A 19,790-nucleotide genomic window follows, 5' to 3' on the forward strand; every position below is an offset into this window, starting at 1 on the left:
CATTGTCGTGCTGAAAGACTGGTCCATGGTCAATCTTAAGCTTAAGCTTGGTGTTCTTTGGTTGATACTCAGCATTTCTCTTTGTCCAGAGTTGATGGGTGGAGTTGATTCCAAAAAGCTCAATTTTGGTTTAATCTGACATCACTTTCTCTCAAGCCTTCTCTGAGTCATTTAGATGTTCAGGAACAAACTTCATACGGGTCTGTACGTGTGCCTTCTTGAGCATAGGAACTCTGCAGGTGCTGAAAGATTTCAATAAATGATGGCGTGGTGTGTTAGCAGTCATGTTTTTGGTGACTGTGGTACCAACTGCCTTCAGATAATTAAAAAACTCCTTGTACCTGATGTCCTTTGACAGCTCCTTGGTCTTCTCCAGTGGTGGACAGGTTGGCTTGGAAGAAATTGATTCTGTGGACAGTCGTGCTTTCTACAATGAAATTTTATTTATAAAGCGCTAAATCAACAGTTTCTTCAAGGTACTTCATATTGTAAGATAAAGACCCTACGAGAAGAATACAGAGAAAACCCCAGCATCGAAAATATTATTAATAAATGATCAGACAAAAGAGGCTTTTCAGGGAATAAATGTTCAGTTTATATGGCATATGTCAGAACAAGATCCGGAGTGTGATTAAAGTGGTGGGTGGGCTCATTTACATTTTAAGAGAAGCCGATTGAGTCTAATAATAGATTGAATGCTATGTTGATGCTGTCATTTTGAGCATCTACATGGATGTTTTATTCACCCACAATAATTATTTTATCTGAACTGACCGTTAAATCAGATAAAAACAATAGATAACTACAAATAAAACTGTATTTGAGTTTTCCAGTTAGGTTGTACAAGGCTAAGAATCAGGCTTTCAGATATATTAAAACTCTGTCTTGGTCTGGGTCATAAATATAACTCATTGAGATCAGGACTATTTCTAATTCTTTAATTGACTGATTGATTGTAATCTTTGCAGGCACACAGCCTGTGGTAGTAGGGGCTCAAATACCTATTTCACTCAGTGACATCCAAATCAATTTATAGCTCTTATGTAACATGTGGGGGGAGTTTTTCTGGGTTTTTTTTTTTTTTTTTGGTGTTTTAGCAACACGAATACAATAATTACAAGTATCCCACATATAATTATGTACCAGCATGTCACAGAAAAAAGCTCTTCAGCTGGGCCTATAAATCATTATTTTCACCATGGTACTAAAACCATTAACAACCCCAAATATATATTTATAAAACAGACTGGGAGAAGTCTGTACAGACCTTAGATTTACAGTAAATTAATCAAGATATAGTAAAACTCCTTCATGGACACACACACTGCTTCACCCTCTCCAGGTACGTGTTTCAATGTTAGCGGCCTTTCCTGCAGACACGGGGAGTTTCCACACCTAATCAGATGGAGAAGCGTCCTTCCACATCCCCCCAGAGTCCCATAAAATCTACAAACCTGCATAACATAATAATAACAAGGTGCTCCCGATCACAATAACTCACGGTTGTTACTGTAGTGCACTGACGTTTATCACCAAAAGTGGAACATCCATGTCAGTCGCTGCAAGTTATCTCAGTGGTGCTGGCAGCTTTTTTAAATCCATGTATCTTTTTATCTTTTTATACAACAACAAAAAAAAAAAACGCCAGCAGATTTATCTTAAAATTTTCTAATTGATGAATGTGTTTGAAATGCATTTTTGGTCATGGCCAATAACTGGGGTTAACATTACTACATGTGGGTCACTGCTTCGCTTTAGCCGTGATGGATTCTCGATACTTTGCGTCATAGCAAGAAAATAGGCAACTTTGAAATTAGCAAATGGAAAAATCAGTTCTTTTTTAGGCTTTTGAAATGAAAATATGCTCCTGGTTTCATAATGTGGCCCTTGAACCCCGGAGGCTGCCATTTGTGACTTCTGCTTTATCTACTGCCAGTTTTGTGCCTCATACAGCTGTTTATGACACATGAATGTTGAATTTAGAAGACATAATGTTGGTTTTGGCTTCTCTTTACTCTTGAAGATGGGAGCTCAGATATATGTGAGACTTTCAGGAACAGGGCTTTACAATAAATGTGTCAGCCAGACGAGAGGCAGCCTTCTGAAACTGCGTATAGGCTGATGTTTTTACACAACGTTAAAATTAACAGCAGGAACTCAAACCACTTAACAATGTTTTGAGTTATCTGTGCTTTGGAACCTGGAAAAGGGATCCAGCAGGGAAAAAATACTCTCACATTCACTTTGGAAAAGTGACTGATGTTTCACACCAGAGACTGAAATCGTTAACAGGATAGGATGCCCCCTAAAAAATAAAATAACTGTCGTTAAAGAGAGTATTATACTTTACACCGTGTATGTAGACCTGAATGCACTGCATTAAGTTCTGTCAGCTAATGGTGAGATATGAGATGAGTTCAATTTAAAAAGTAAATAACAAAAGGTTAATAACAAAGTAATTTTTACCCTTCAGGTTTAAAAGACTGATGGGTCAGGGTACCACGCTGCCTGGCAAGTTTATGAATACGATAACTCAAAAACAAGGTGACGTAGGAGTTTGAAATCTAGGGGTAGCACTGGCAGTATGCCAGTTTATTTTTCTTTTTATAATAAATATTTCATGAATCCCAAATCAAAAGCCTAGTTAAGTTATATCATATTAACATTACAATTTAAAAAATGTGCAGCTATTAAAATTTACATTCTTCTAAATATATTTTTCAGTAAACATTTTAAACAACCACCTACAGTACCTTCAGGGACCACCAGGGGGCCACACTATGGGAAAAATTATATTTATCGTGAAAGTACAAAATGGCTTCCTTCTGACCTTGACTGCTGTGTTTTTCACAGTAGGAATTGTATATGTCACAAAAGCTTGCATATAGTTAGTATATAGAAAGTATTTATGTTAACAAGACTGAAATAGGGAAATAGCCACATGTTCAGTTCAGAGACTGCATAGATACCAGTGCTTTTGTTCTCGCTGCAGCAAAGTAAAAAAAAAAAAAAAAAAAAAAGGAAGGCATTTTATGTTTATCCTGTGTTTAAGTGTCACAGTGTGAGCTGGTAACGCTCTGCAGTAGGCTCCTGCCCAGTTTAACCCCAGGCTATAAGGAGACAAAAACTAAACAGAATGAATTCACACTCAAAAACAGATCCTGTGCAGATTGTTCTTTGTTGATAGTGGAGTATTTTATGACAAAGAGTCTTAAATATTTTTCCTACATCATACTGAATTGTATTCAAATGCTTAACACCTGGATTAACAATCTGATTCTGTAGTTTTTAGCTCATCTAGCCAAAGGACTGAGCTTATGGCATGAAAAGCCATCCATGTGTCCATTTATCCACCACAGTAACACTGTAATCTTTACCTCACAGTGTAAAGAGCCTCGAGGCAGCTGTTGTTATGACTGATGCTATATAAATAAGCCTGAACTGAACTCAACTGAACTGTAGACGACCTTCTCCGACGAGATTATTTGTCAGAATTTTGTGAAACTTCCACACAGAGATTACCTTATCTCATATGTACTTTTTGCACAATGCTCAGTCTTTTGCACAACCTACTGTCATTGTTGCACTTTTCTGTGGCATTGTTGTGTCTGCACTGTCTTGAGTCTGTACTGTTCTGTTCTGTCTGGTGTTGCACTGCCTCCAAGACCATAGCACCATGGTCTTGGAGGAACGTTGTCTCGTTTCACTGTATACTGTACCACTGCACATGGCTGGAATAACAATAAAGCCACTTGACTTGAAATTACATGATAGATTGAAACATCACTTTGCCATAAATGTTCTACGATCTTAATGTTTGTGAAAGTGGAGGGAGTGTTCTTCCTATTGATCGACTCCAAGATTAGAACCTCGAAATCGTCCTATCACTGTTAATATTGTCAGCAATGTGCTTAATGCTATGACCTGCTGATGCAATCACATATGTTCATGTTTTTGTGGTCATGGTTAGTTTCTTGACGTTCTTCTTCCTTTGGCTTTGCAATCACCACAGTGATTTGCCAACATCTCATCCTATCCCTACAATCTTCCTCCGTCACACCAACCCTCTGTATGTCCTCCTTCACTCCATGAACCTTCTTTGTGGTCTTCTTGTCTTCCTGCTTGGCAGCTCCTCTTGAACATCTTTGTCCTTGAGATGAGACTCTTTTGCCATAACAGGAAAATACATGGGTAGAGGTACCTTTAGACTCTATCGCAAAAAGGTTGATTCTGTTTATCTGGACGTAGCGTTTTCAGTGGGAGAAACGTTTTGTCACTCAACCAAGTGAGATTTACAGCGTCAGCTTACTGCAGGTCTCCTCAACCTTATAAACAGCACATTTCCATAATGACTAACACTAGCACCACTGATGAACAATGGGCTGTGAGGTCAGTTTCATTGTCGTTAATATGCAAATTGTCATGAATATTGATTAGCGACCACTGCTCAATAACCATGAGTACCATTTTACAGAGAGTTGGAGAATGGTTGCAATCACAGCGTTGTAAGATGGTGAAAGATGTACCCTTGGGCCCTGTCCTCGATTCAGAGATGATCTTTCCCCTTTAAATGGCCTCCTTGACTCCCCGCTCAAACCAGCATTCCTCCCTGTCGAGGATACAAACATCCTCATCATTGTTAACCAGTGGTGCTATAATTCAATGGGCCAAAAAAGACCTAAAAGTGTCTTTTTTGGCCCATTGAAATTTGAGGCAATGTATGAACATGAATATTTCAAAACTTATTAAAGATAAAGGCTGCTGTTTTTATCATCATCATCATCAAGAATGAAGAGCTAAAATTTTATCAAGAACAATGATAGACCATTGAAAATTTCAGGCTTTATCGTTAATAGTTGTTGAGATATTCTTGTTCAAACACTGTTTCCAATTTTAGTGTGTGGAAAAAGGCCTGAAGGTGGGTCGACGAATCATTTTTTAAAAAGCATTTCATATTTCACAGCTATTTTTGTAAATATTCATATTTTGTACCATAACATTTTTATTGAAATCAAAGACTGTCAAACAGAAAACTTTGTTGATTAGAGACAGAATTACTCATGATAGACCTCCGCTGTGCAGCCCAGTATCACTGTACAACAGATTACACAGCAGATATGGCTTTCATAAAGGAAAAGATTAAGTTAAGTTCGATTTGTTCTAACATTTATCATAACATTTGTATCTAGTAAAATTAATTTCAAGTGTTTCTAAAATGTCAAAAAAAAAATCAATGTGCAAGACTCACTGTTAAGTGCTTTTATCACTTTTTGCAGATTGCAGGCCTCCTCCCTACACTCAATATGGCTGTCCACCAACCATTCACCGTGTTTTGGCCCACAAACAAGGCCATGGAGTCCTTGCCACCTGAAAGGCAGCTCTGGCTCATCCACCCTTTACACCGGGACCGGCTGGCTGCCACCTTAAAGGCTCACATCATTCGCAACTCAAAGGTAGGAGGAGAATGACTGGATGAATAACGAAGTGTTCTTTTGGATAGAGCCGATTACGAATGGCAAAAAGAGATGTGTAGGGTTATAATCCAATTCAATATTATTTATACAATGCCAAATCACAACTGCCGCCTCAAGGCGCTTTTATATTGTAAGGTAGACCTAGAGCTGGGCGATATAAGATTTTTTCATATCACGATGTTTTTTTCATTTCTGGCGATAACGATATCTATCACGATATAAGCCAAATAACTATATTTGTAAGATTTAAATGTGCCGTTGCTCACAAGTAAAATGTGAAATAATCAGCAGCTTGTTTTGATTTAAATATTTATTTCCCATAATAAGTTCAACAGGGTAGATGCACTTAAGGAACATGAGACTTTTTCAGATAAATAAAGGCAAATATTGCAAACTACACAAAAGGCAGCCGCTAAAGCGTTTAAGTTTCAAAATAGAACAAACGAAACAGACTAAATTGTCAATTCCACTTAGAAACAAAATATTAATTCTAAAAATAAATCTTAGTTTGTTTTACAGAAGAACAGACAAAACTGACTAACTTTTGTCAATATCAAATAAACTGAGAACTAAAAGGAAATTCTCAATCTCTCCTTGTTGTATAGCTGAGCTTTTCAAACAGTTTTAACAGTTACTTTAGTCTGACAAAAGCCGAATGACGAATTAGCGCTTCCAGTCAGAGATTGCGCATTCACCGCTTCATTGTATTTCCAGACTTGCTTTCGGCACATTTATAGTGCGCGCTGCTCTGTTTTTTGTCAGACTTGAAATAGCCGAAATACCTTCACACTACAGAACTTCTATGGCTCCTCCGTTCGACAATCTCTCCGGCATTGGAACCATCATCTGTTTTCTCTTCGGTAACCTTCGGTCACGCTTGGTTGATTTTTCTCTAGTCGGCACACTCATTTCCTCCATTACCCGGGCGGCATGGCGGCTGGCTGCTTCCCAAAACAAATACACATGTGCGGCTTGGCACTTGTGCTGTACGTAACAAGTCACGTGACGTGGCGCTGTGGATGTGATTGGTTTGGCTCTGCGCTACTTAATTTGGATCGGCTGTTGTTCTTTTTTTTTTTTAAAGAGGACAAGAGAGACGAGGCCTATCGCAATAGTTTAACTTTTCTATCGAGGAAAAGTTATTTTGCAATACATATTGTTATCGTTCTATCGCCCAGCTCTAGGTAGACCCCTACAATAATACAACATAGAAAACCCCAAAAACCATACGACCCCCTTTGTAAGCACTTTGGCGATAGTGGGAAGGAAAACTCCCATTTAACTGGAAGAAACGTCCTCTAGAACCAGGCTCAGGGAGAGGCAGCTCATCTCTGTGCTTGTCCTGCTAGCGTTCGATACTGTTGACCATAATATTCTATTAGAAAGATTAGAGCACGCTGTAGGTATTACAGTTACTGCGCTGCAGTAGTTTGAATTTTATCTGTCTAATAGACTCCAGTTTGTTCATGTAAATGGAGATTCTTCTTCAAAAGTTGAGGGTTCAGTGTTAGGATCAATTCTGTTTACATTATACATGCTTCCCTTAGGCAGTATCATTAGAAGGCATAGCATACATTTTCACTGCTGTGCAGATGACACACAACTTTATCTATCAGAATCAGAATCAGAATCAGAATACTTTATTGATCCCTGGGGGAAATTATTTTTTGTTACAGTGCTCCATTTTAAACCAACATTAAGACAAGACAGACAATACACTAACTAAGAATAGTACAATATATACATATATATACATACATACATACATAAGTCACTTATAAATAAATATTTGGAAAAGAAACATGTGTAGTTGTAGCAGCAAACAGTGTGTTAAGTGGATGCGTTGTACAGGGAGATGGCCACAGGCAGGAATGATTTCCTGTGTCGTTCAGTGGTGCTTTTCGGTAATCTCAGTCTCTCACTGAACGAGCTCCTGTGACTGACCAACATGTCATGGAGTGGGTGGGAGGTGTTATCCAACATTGTCTTTATCTTGGACAGCATCCGCCTCTCCAACACCACCTTGAGGGAGTCCAGCTCCATCCCCACAACATTGCTGGCCTTACGGATCAGTTTATTAAGTCTGTTGGCATCTGCGACCCTCAGCCTGCTCCCCCAGCATGCAACAGCATAGAGGATCGCACTGGCCACCACAGACTCATAGAAAATCCTCAGCATTTTCTTGCAGATGTTGAAGGACCTCAGTCGCCTCAAAAAATAGAGACGACTCTGGCCCTTCCTGTAAAGTGCTGTGGTGTTTTTAGCCCAGTCCAGTTTATTGTCAATGTGTACTCCAAGGTATTTATAGTCCTCCACAATGTCAACACTGACCCCCTGGATTGAAACAGGGGTCAAGTGTTTCCTGGTCTTCCTGAAGTCCACGATCAGTTCCTTGGTCTTTGCCACGTTGAGCTGCAGATGATTCTGCTCACACCACGTGACAAAGGAGTCGACCACAGCCCGGTACTCTGTCTCATCATCCCTGCTGATGCATCCAACCACCGCAGAGTCATCAGAAAACTTCTGAAGATGGCAGGTCTCTGTGCAGTGGCTGAAGTCTGTGGTGTAGAGGGTGAAGAGGAAGGGGGAGAGGACAGTCCCCTGTGGTGCCCCTGTGTTGCTAATCACCTTGTCAGACACACACTGTGGGAGACGTACATATTGTGGTCTTCCTGTCAGGTAATCAACAATCCAGGACACCAGAGAAGCATCCACCTGCATCGCTGCTAACTTATCACCCAGGAGGGTCGGCCTGATGGTGTTGAAAGCACTGGAAAAGTCAAAAAACATGACCCTCACAGTGCTCGCCGGCTGGTCCAGATGGGTGTAGACACGATTGAGCAGGTAGATGATGGCGTCCTCTGTTCCGAGACGAGGCTGATAAGCGAACTGAAGGGGATCCAGATGTGGTCTTACTATGGGTCGCAGCTGGTCCAGGATGAGCCTTTCCAGGGTCTTCATGATGTGGGAGGTCAGTGCCACGGGCCTGTAATCCTGGGGGCCACTGGGACGAGGCGTCTTTGGTACAGGGACGAGGCATGATGTCTTCCACATCACCGGGACCCTCTGCAGACTCAGACTCAGCATAAACAGTTTATGAAAGACTCCACACAGCTGGGGGGCACAGGCCTTGAGGACAAGGGGACTCACTCCGTCTGGTCCAGCAGACTTGCCTGAGTGAAGTCTCCTCATTTGCATCTCAACCTGGTATTGAGTGAAGGTGATGGGTGGGGGAGGGGTGTCAGGAATCTCACAGGAGGCAACATGTGAAGAGAGAGGCTGGCACAGTGGTGTGGCTCTGGATTCCAGGCTGACTGCAGGTGAGGTTGTGGGGGTGGGAGCAGACACTGTGGTGTCGAATCTATTGAAAAACAGATTCAACTCGTCGGCTCTATTCTCACCTCCCTCAGCTCCCCTGCTGTTGGTTGGCCTGAATCCAGTGATGGTCTTCATGCCCCTCCACACCTCTCTCATGCTGTTCTGCTGGAGTTTCCACTCCAGCTTCCTCCTGTAATTGTCCTTAGCCTCTCTGATCTTGTCCTTTAGTAACACCTGGACCTTCCTCACCTCCTCTTTGTTGCCCCCTCTGAAAGCCCTCTTCTTGTTGTTGAGGAGGGCTTTGATGTCCTTAGTCACCCACGGCTTGTTATTTGGGTAACAATGAACAGTCTGAGCTGGAACAATGGAGTCGGTGCAGAAAGTTATGTAGTCTGTGATACACTCAGTAAGCCCATTGATGTCCTCGGCGTGAGGCTCACAGAGTGTTTCCCAGTCGGTCACCTCGAAACAGCCCTGTAGTTCCGCTATTGCCTCCTCTGACCACCTCCTAACAGTCCTGGTGGTCACAGGTTCCCTCCTCACAATTGGCACATAGCGGGGGGGTGAGGTGAATCAGGTTATGATCTGACTTACCAAGTGGGGGGAGGGAGGAGGAGCTGTATGCATCCTTGACGTTAGCATACAGTAAGTCTAAAGTTTTCTCTCCCCTGGTGGGACAGTCCACATATTGTTTGAATGTTGGTAGTGTATTGTCCAGTGATACATGGTTGAAGTCACCCGAGATCACAATAAAGGCACTCGGGTGCTGAGTCTGTAGCCGAGCTATGGCAGAGTGGATAGTGTCACATGCAGCTGTGGGGTTAGCAGAGGGGGGAACATAAACAGCCACCAAGATGACGTGAGAGAATTCCCTGGGTAAATAATACGGCCTGAGTCCAACAGCACACAGTTCAGTGTCCGGGCAACAAATCCTTTCTTTGATTGTTATGTTGGCAGGGTTACACCACCGGTTGTTAACTAAAACAGCAAGCCCACCTCCTTTACGCTTACCGCTAGCGATGCTGTCCCTGTCCGCCCGAACAGTGTGGAAGCCTTCCACGGAAGCCAGATAACACACACCATTTAGTTAAACTGCAGAAATGTCTTAAAGACATGAAGAAAATCTCTGTAGATGTGGATGTGAACATGAGCCCTGAATTGGCTAAGCCAAGAAAATGAATGAATTGCATTAATAAAGTAATAACATTCTCTTGATCTGCTTTTAGGGTTTGTATCAAAAGATGTTTAAGCACATATTTAATCAGAATCATTGACAATATTAAAGTTTTTCTAAACCTTTTCCTTTGAAGCATTATGCCTGTGTGTGTGTGTGTGTGTGTAGGTGACAAATGTTGGACTGCCGACTAAATTTTCATCCTTCCGCACGATGCATGGATCCACCATCAAGTTCAGCTGTGACCGGAGCCTGGTGGTGAGGAAACACACACACATAAACCAAATGAGTGGCCATTACTTCTTCCACTCCTGGCAGTTAATTGTTGCTATATTAACTAGTGTTGCTACATGGTGAAAGCACTGTTCCCACAGGTTGGTTGATCAAACCTAGGACCTCTCCTGGGATTTGTTTCCTATAACTGACTAAAAATGTGCCTGGGTGGTGTGGCTCAGCATCTAGACATTGTTGGCTACAGGGGGAGCACCTTCTCTGCAACACTCAGTCTTTACGACCTCATGGCATGCAAGCGGGTCTGCTGAGGTTATCCACCTGAGGTGCTCCATGTGCCCCTGCTTGGGTCTTACCCATGACAGTGTGTGTGCTCTGTGGCCTTGGGCCTAGTCTGTGCATCGCCACTGGCTGGATGACCGTACATGCTCTCTCTGCCTCTACCCCAAAGCAAGTCCACCCCCAGCGGGTTCCTACAAGTACTGACTAATGAGCGTCAGAGTTCTCATGGAGGAACTCCTGCCTAGAAAACCTTACTCTTTTCAAAACTTTGTCTCTGAATGTGGAAACCTCAAAAACTCTGATATGACTCTTATTGGTGGTTCACTCAATTCATGCATCAATGAAGAATGCAATTGGTTGCAAGAACTAATGTGGGGGTGGCTATAGCTGAGGAGGTAGTGCAGGTCATCTACCATTTGGAAAGTTGGTCGTTTGCTCCCTTTCTGATCCAGTTTGCGTGCCAAGGTATCCTTGGGCAAAATGCATTCATCAGAGTATGAATGTGCGTGAATGTTAGCTAGAAAAGGATTGAATGAATGCATGTGTGAAAGGGTGAATAAGATATGTTTTATAAAACACTTTCAGTGCTCAGATAAAATAGAAAAGTGCTATATAAGAACATGTTACCATTTTACACAGACAGGAAAGTCAAAGCTTAGCCCACAGATAATTTTAATGTCTGTCATAAGTAGGTACTACAAGGGCCTAGTTACTGTGTGGTTGGCACATGTTATAAACAGACCCGTGAGTGAATTACTTTTATCAACTGATTGATCATGCAGTGATTTTACAGGTCTGTAAACACGAGATGTCTGCAAAAGTATTACCTCACCCATTCAAATAATTGAATTCAAGTGTTCTGCTCACTGTCATCAAATCAAATCAAAATTTATTTCTATAGCACATATTAGAAACAACAAAGTTGACCATAGTGCTTCAGAGTCAGACAGAGTAAAAGCATGAGACAATTAAAACAAAACAACAAGAAAAAACAGGGCAGGAAACAATCGGTGACAACACAAGCCAGATAATAGCCAACTAGTTAGAATCTAAGTAAAAAAAAATAGGTTTTAAGACAAGATTTAAAAGACTGGATAGACTCGGAGGTATGAATATGAGCAGGGAGGTTATTCCAGAGTCTAGGCGCTACGGTTGCAAAGGCCCGGTCACCTCTGGACTTCAGTCGAGACCTAGGTCATGTTAGGAGCATCTTATTTGAAGATCTTAGTGCTCTATTTGGATTGTACAAATGGAGGAGTTTGGAAAGATAGCTGGACGCTAAATTATTTAGAATTTAAAAGTAAACAAAAGAATTTTAAAATCTATAGGAAATTTAACAGGGAGCTAAAATTGGAGTGATGTGATCATAGATTCTAGTACCTGTTAAGAGACGTGCAGCTGCATTTTGAACTAACTGAAGCCGGTAAAGAGAAGAGTGTTGGAGGCCCAAGTAGAGGGAGTCGTAGTAGTCCAGTCTGGATGTGATGAATGCGTGGATACGTTTCTCCTTAAAGGAAGGAACGGCTTTGCTTTAGATATCTGACGCAACTGGTAAAAGCTGTTTTTTTTACCCCAGTGGAGACCTGTTTCTCTGATTTAAAAGAGCTATCCAAGAACACTCCGAGGTTTCTTACAGTGAACGAGAGATGGCTAGCAAGAGGACCACAGGTGTATAAAATCAAGCACATAGGCATGCAGACTGCTTCTACAAAGATTTGTGAATTCAGGAGCTCAGTGAATTCCAGCTTTGTACCTGATGCTGAGGCACATAGTGCACAGAAGCCCCCAACTTTCTGTAGAGTCAGTTGCTACAGACCTCTGAATGTGACCTTCAGTTTAGATCAGAACATTACAGAATGGGTTTCTATAGCCAAGCAGCTGCATTCAAGTCTTACATCAATGAGTGCAATGCAAAGTGTGGATGTAGTAGTGTAAAGTACACCACCACTGGACTCTAGAAGTGACGAATTGCGTATAGCCCCAAGTTCTGGTTGACAATAAAGGGAGTAACTGAATCGCACCTCTCCGTCTGGCGCTCCAATAAAGGAGTCTGGGTTTGGCACTGCACTGTGCCAAGTGTAAAGTTTGGTGGATGTGGTTTATGATGTGGGGTTGTTTTTCAGAAGTTGGGCTCAGTCTCTTCGTTCCAGTGAAAGGAACTCTTAATGCTTCAGCATATCTAAACATTTTGAACAATTTCATGCTCCCAACTTTGTGGTAACAATTTGGGGAACGCTCCTTCCTGTTCCAAGATGACTGCACACCAGTCAACATGCAAGAGCCATAAAGACATGGATGGCAAGTTTGGTGTGGAAGAACTTGACTGGCCTCCACAGAGTCCTGACCTTAGCTTGACAGAACACCTTTGGGATGAATTAAACTGGAAACTGCGAGCTAGGATTTCTTGTCCAACATCAGTGTCTGACCTCACTAATCCACTTCTGGAAGAATGGTCAAAAATTCCTATAAACACATGCTCTTAAACCTTGTGGAAAGCATTCCCAGAAGAGTTGAAGCTGATATAGCTGCACAGGGTGGGTTGAGATCATATTAAACCCGAGCGAATACTTTTGGTTATATAGTGTATTGTGAATATTCACAAAACTCCTGCTGTTTGTTTTTACACCACCAACAAAATGATCATAACATCACTCTGTTGTCTCTACTGAATGGTTTCCATTTTAGTCTACTCTGTTATTGCTTAGTAGTTGTATTTTTTTAAAATGTGTGTCTGTTTTTAGGGTTCAGTAGTAATAAATGAAAATGAGGCCAAGGTAGTGGACCGCTACCTGAACTTCCAGAATGGCGTGGCCTATGGCATCGACCAGCTGCTGGAACCTGCTGGCCTCGGGGCATTCTGTGACACCATCGAGAACAGAACCACTTACGTGAGTAACACTAACAATGCTACCACTTCAACACCAGTACCGCCACTGGGGGAGTCATTTTTACTGTGTGCCCCAACAGCATTAGTAAATGCAGTGATGTAATTTACTAAAGAAATTATGTTGTTTATTTTCATCTGATTTTCAAAATTATAATCAAAAGGTTCTCAAAATAAAAAAAGAAATCTGTTTATTGGGTTCGTTAGTTTTGATTTAGACTGATTAGACAAGGCTAGGGAAAGTGTTTGTTACTGCAGGTAAAAAATTAAGCTAAACATAACAAATGGAAATGCTTATGTAAATGGTGAAACTTAACCCAAATTTAGAATGAATACAATAAATTAAGTATTATTTATATAGTATAGCTCCAAGTTCTGGTTCAGAGTAAGTAAGCAGGTAAGCAAGTCTCAGTTTCAGCTGTGTAGAGAAGACTTTGAACCACGGGTTTGACAGGTTGCAGCAAGAAAGCTATTGCTAAGACATCAGAATAAGACAAAGAGGCTTGTCTGGGCCATGAAACACTGCCATCGGACCACTGAAGACTGAAAAAAAAGTTTTATGGACTGATGAATCATATTTTGAAATCTTCAGTTCATCATACAGGATCTTTGTATGCCGTCAGGTAGGCGAAAGGATGGTTCCACATCGTGTGGCATCAACTGTCAAACATCGACAAGGAAGTGTGGTTGTCTGGGGCTGTTTGTGCTGGAGTCAGGGTCCATGATTTCTTTTTAAACTCAAATTGCTTATTTTACTATGCTTTCATTTCAGTGTGCAATGTGAAATTAAACTGCATAATCTTTAATAAAAAAATGGAATAAAAAATAGTTCTAAAATTTTTGACCAGTAGTGTATGCACAGAAAAGGAACCGAGACATATAGCAGATTAGATAAAAGTTGAAATTATCCTTTAATTAAAACAGATTATCTTTGATCATAGGATTTATTTTAAAATTTAGGAAGCTAAATTGTTTATTAGCTTCTTCTTGTGTAGAGTAGGAATAGATCATACAATTGCCTCTGACCTTTAGCAACCAAGCTAACAACTAAGCTAAGCTTTGTTTCACTAAATTGTTGGGATTGAATAATGTGTAATTCCCAGGATGAGCGCCAGGTGAATAAACACCTGTCATGCGAAGGCTGTGTGCAGGCAGGAGTGGTGGTAAGGGGGACCCAAAGTACAGACTCCGGAGACAAACGTGAACTCAAAAAAAAACAGCTGTAATGCTGAACTCAAAGTAACAAACTTCAAAATTACAAAGAATGCATGCAGGCAGGCCACAAAGCATGAATGAGGGTAGATCGCAACACGGACAGATGAAAACACAGGGCTTATATACACAGAGGGAGCAATCAGGGAATGAGAGACAGGAGGGAAACACAGCTGGACAAATCAGGGCTGATGAGACAAAGGAAGCAAAACCAGACGCATTAACATGAGACACGGATTTTTAAAGTAAAACAGGAAACACAGACTGAACTTACAGACGCACAAGCAGGCACTGCAACAGAGGGAACAGAGACGTGGGACCAGGGCAGACACAGACACTGACTGGACACAGAATAGAGGGAGTAAGGAAACCAAAACTTCAGAACTAAATAATCACACACCAAGAAGAACTGGGGAAAAATAGAAATGCAAAACAGAAACCAAAACTTTCACAATAAACTAAGATGACAGCACAAATAAAAGGTACAAAACTAAAACCACTGGGTCAGCGACCCAGATATCCTAACAACACCAGAAAACTACAAAGGCTCTCACATTAGCATGTGCCCTGGTGGATTAAGTAGGGCTTTAACCCTGTTATCTCATGACAAATAATCATTATCTCACTTGTCTTAAATATTTCAGGGGCGCTGTGGAAGCTGCATCTTCACCCCGTCCTGTCCCTTCAAACACTATGACACGGTAAGGTCTGCTAAAGCATGTGAGCATTAGCTGCAAAGACTGTGGAGATAAATATCATTTCTGTATTCTTCCAGGGAAAGACGGAGCGCTGTTTGAACTTGCGCTCCAGGTATCGCTACTCATACTTGTATGATGACCTGGATCGTTTCAGCAGATATGGCTGTAGGAGAGTTTGTAGCTTTCCAGGCTGGGTACAGAAGTGCTGCAAAAACCACTTCGGGCGAGACTGTCAAGGTAAGAGGGGAAGGGATGGAGGCACTTATGTGAGGAATTGTGCTTTTGTTTGTACAGAGATGTTCTTGGTTTTTGCAGCTTGTTTAAAGACTGAGTTACAAATTCTGAAAGTCACAGGCTTTAGTTTGGAAGTTGTTGAGTTTGTGTAGTTTTTATTGAAAGCATGTTTTCTCAAAGATATCAGTCACGCTTCTGGTTGACTAGATATTACTGATGCTTACTTAGTTTAATGTCCAAGTGAGAAAAATGTGGACTTACGGTCTTTCTAAACTGCTGTGAAAAAGTATTTGTCCCCTTCCTGATTTCACACTGCCATGTTTCAGATCAGGAATCAGATTTTAATATTAGACAAAGATAATAATAAGATACCAATACACGAGCAGAGATAAGAGATGGACACATGACAACTCACATCTACTGGACATGACACAAGACCACATCCATCCTTGGATGAACAATGCCTGATACAGATACGTGTTTAACACAACCAACCATATATGGGAAACACACTGTAACATGTGCACCAATTCTGATCTCTGATCACACTTTCAGAATGGCTTGTGTAAAGTGCACATAAACATCAACATCCTCATCCAGGAAGAAGCGCTCAGTCAAGAGACTGTTGATCGGCGTTGGAGTTTCCCTGGTTTTATTTTGCTTTTTCTTTATTTGTGTTATCCCTTGTTTAAAAGCTGTAATTTCACAGATGATAGCGACATCACTCACAGCATATGCAGATGTACCACAAACCGATGAGGATCATGAAGACTTCTTTTCCCATTTGTTAGATGAAGATGAAGTGCAACTAATGATGTAGTAACTGAAAATGTGAAAGACAAGTAGTTACTTACTGATAACATGTACATTTCATTTCGTGATAAAAAGGAGGGAATGTCAGAAGAAAATTGTACCTAGTGTGATCAGCTACATGAAATGTGCTCAATTTATGGATCACTAAGCAATCCACATGTCTACGTGACTTTTCACATAAACTCTTGTGTGATAAACTTATTTAGCAACTAACAGCTTCCTCTATGTTAAGAACATACAGACTTAGAAAAGGGGAACCTCAGCTCTGAGTTCCTAGAATAACTTTGTTATCTTTGTACACACATGTGACAAGCTTGCATAAATAAAGAACGCAGACAGTGACAGAGCGCGAGTCCATGAGTGCCTCCTGCGAGGACGAGCGCTCTGTGACTGCCTTCGCGAGTAAAGACGACTGCAGTGTTTGTGTTTTCTAACTCAGGTGTCTTAGCTGAAGAACTGTGGGGCGATTCTTCGAAATCCCCTGTCACCAGATTATATTTAACTTGTGTTATCTACACGTGACAAATGTAAAAAGCTAGGAAATCAAGGAGGGGGTAAATACTTTTTCACAGCACTGCAAGCCGTCTTGGTAATGCCTATGGGCAGTTGTTTTGAAGCCCCTGGAGTAAAACCTTTTTTCAGAGGTCACAGGGACATGAAAGCTGGGTAAGGCTGGTTGTGCCACCATGTTTACCTTTGCAGAATTCTCCCACAGACTTCCGTCTCTGTCAGGTCCCACTGAGCAAAGTTAATAAAGACTGGAAGAGAGTTTCTTTTTTTCTTTGTTTCCATGCTATGTTTTGACCCTTTTCTTCTGTCTGTTGCAGTTTGTTCAGGTGGTTTGGAGGCCCCTTGTGGCAAACATGGCGACTGCAACGACGGTAATCTCGGTACTGGAACATGTAGATGCCACACCGGATTCAGAGGGGAATCCTGCGAACTGTGTGTCGCTGGGTTCTATGGCCCTAACTGCACAGGTAAAATGCTTTTTAGTTTTTATCATCGCTCAGTGGAAAAACAAAGAGAGTGCACCTAAGGTCTGCTCTCCAACAGCTCTCCAGAAGTGGCTGTTGGAGAGACCAAACAGCCACTTCATAAATGCATGGCACAACATAGAAGAACCCCTCAATGGGACAAGACTCAGCGGTTCATCTGCATCTAAAGGACAAAGGTCACTCTTTCGAGGATGCCAATGTTCACAGGTGGTTTGAAAGAGGAGTGAAAGAAGCCATCGATGTCACCATCTTTGAACAGAGGCGGTGGCTTATGACACCAACTGTCTGCCATCTATTATCCAATTTTTAAATCCCCTCCCAGACGCCTTAACGCCCACTCACATCCTGGGCCATCTGACCTCTGACCTTTCTAGAAATAAGACGAGTAGATAATCAAAAACAATCACAAGCAACATCCATAAGTGAAGACTGACTCTGGAATGGAGGAATTCTCACTTCACAGCTTCCTCCTCCATCCTCACACCTTTTCCTCACAACTCTCCCACTTGACTGGGATGAGCTGAGGAAGGGAGGAGACATGTGAGTGTAATGAAAAGCAGCACTTGAGGCAGCAGCTCTCTACCACCTGCAGGGGGCAGTGCATAGAAATGCAAAATCTCAATCATAAATTTGGTGCACGATTTTGGTATTTAAAAAAAAACAAAATGTAAAAATAAGAGGAGGGTGCGTTTCAGCCCTTTGATGTATTCACCATGGCTGCGTTGTGACCCTTTAATACGCTGTGGCGAAAGAAAGTAGCAAATCTGGCATCAGCAGACAGTCTCACCCCCATCAGCTCTCCAGCAGTCTGTCACCATGGCAACACTCCACACTCACCATCACACAGCTGGGTGTGTTTCCAGCTCAGGACAAACCTGCCAGCTGTCTTCGCTTAGAGCCAAACCACCAGAGCAGATTTTTTTGTTTTTCTTTAAATGTGGATACGAATGCTCATCTTTGCCTGTTTGAGTTTAACAGTCTTTATTAAATCCAACTCAGTGTTTCTCCACAGAGGAACACAGGTGTGTCCTCGCTTTGGAGGAGACAGCAGAGGTGTCAGTTAGAGCTGGAGTCGATTTGAAACTCTTCGTCACAGCAGGAACAAAACACGTCGCCATGGTTGCTCAATTCATCCAGAGCAGATTGAGGTCTGCAAAGAGCACTCTGCAGCTTTAGTTAAAGTGAAGCTGTTGCATAACAGCTCTTATAAAAAACAATGAAACTTTTGATGAAAAAAACAGCATTTATGTAATATTTAATTAACCCATGATTATTAAGTCGTGTGTTACAGAAATTAAAATATTAGTATTATTAACAATAATAATAATAATACTAATAATTATATCTGACAGATGTCTCTCAGCTTGAAAGATGATATATTGTATTAAAGATGGTGACAACATGAAGCTTTCCTGTCTCTGTTCTTGTGGCAGCAGAGCTGAATCAGTCTTTTGGGGAAGATGCTCCGCTGCCTCCTAGTAAGCAGTGCAGAGGGTGGCCAGGATTATCCATTATGGATAACAGCTGGTGCAGTGACCTTCTCTTACCAGCTCTGATGTTTCTCACAGCTGACTGATAGAAAATGTCCATTATGTTTCTGCACATGTTGAAGAACCTGCTCACCCCTTCTTGTATACATCCTTCCAGTTTAGTCTGTTTTTCATGTGGATGCTCGGCTACTTGTACTCCTCCACCACATCGGCATCCTGTCCCAGGATAGACATGGGCCATGTAGCCATCCTTGATGGTAAATGGCCTTTATTTGTATAGCGCTTTACTTAGTCCCTATGGACCCCAAAGTGCTTTACACTACATTCAGTCATCCACCCATTCACACACTGGTGATGGCAAGCTACACTGTAACCACCAAATCTGACAGAGCTATGCCATTCTAACATACTGAAGACTGGCTGTCAGGTAGTCAGTAATCCATGAGATGGTGGACGTGTTCACTGATATTTTCAGGAGCTTCTCGCTCAGAAGCAGCAGCTGAATCATTTCAAATTTACTTGATAAATCATAGAAAGTATCCTCACTATGCAGCTGTTACTCTCCAGATTGGGAGTAGGTTCTCTGCAGCATGGAGATGATTGAATCATCCACTCCCAGATTTGGTTGGTGTACAAACTGCAGAGGATCAATAGATGTTTCCACCTGTGGTCTCAGGTGAGCCAAAACTGGTGTTTCCAGTACCTTCTTCACATGCGACGTGAGAACAGCTGGTCGATAATTGTTAAGCTCTGATGGTGTCAGCTTCTCTGGTAGAAAGGATGTTATCTATAACGCTGATTTGTTCTCCTCTGTCAGACTCGGGCTGCAAATGTGACTCAGGTTCACAGACAGCTCACCACCATAGATCCTTGGAGCATAAATAAAATCAAAAGCATAATATTAAAATAAGAAATATGACAAAAAATTAGATTTATGCTGTGTGATTTATGAAGTGGACCTTATCTGCTTTTCATTTTTTATATT

The 19,790-nt window shown here is 41.5% G+C and overlaps 1 protein-coding gene across 3 annotated transcripts in view; it reads left to right on the forward strand.

Annotated features, from left to right (window-relative positions):
• stab1 (stabilin 1) overlaps nt 1-19,790 on the forward strand; it is a 183,689-nt gene that overhangs the window by 82,367 nt on the left and 81,532 nt on the right. For all 3 annotated transcript variants that reach the window (XM_026167240.1, XM_026167243.1, XM_026167242.1), the window contains 6 exons: nt 5,277-5,453; nt 10,135-10,224; nt 13,221-13,367; nt 15,220-15,276; nt 15,351-15,510; nt 17,148-17,297. In XM_026167240.1, the coding sequence (XP_026023025.1) occupies nt 5,277-5,453; nt 10,135-10,224; nt 13,221-13,367; nt 15,220-15,276; nt 15,351-15,510; nt 17,148-17,297 (781 nt within the window). The remainder of the gene's footprint in view (nt 1-5,276; nt 5,454-10,134; nt 10,225-13,220; nt 13,368-15,219; nt 15,277-15,350; nt 15,511-17,147; nt 17,298-19,790) is intronic.

This window comes from Astatotilapia calliptera, chromosome 5 (assembly GCF_900246225.1).
Source record: "Astatotilapia calliptera chromosome 5, fAstCal1.2, whole genome shotgun sequence".
NCBI classification, from domain to species: domain Eukaryota; kingdom Metazoa; phylum Chordata; class Actinopteri; order Cichliformes; family Cichlidae; genus Astatotilapia; species Astatotilapia calliptera.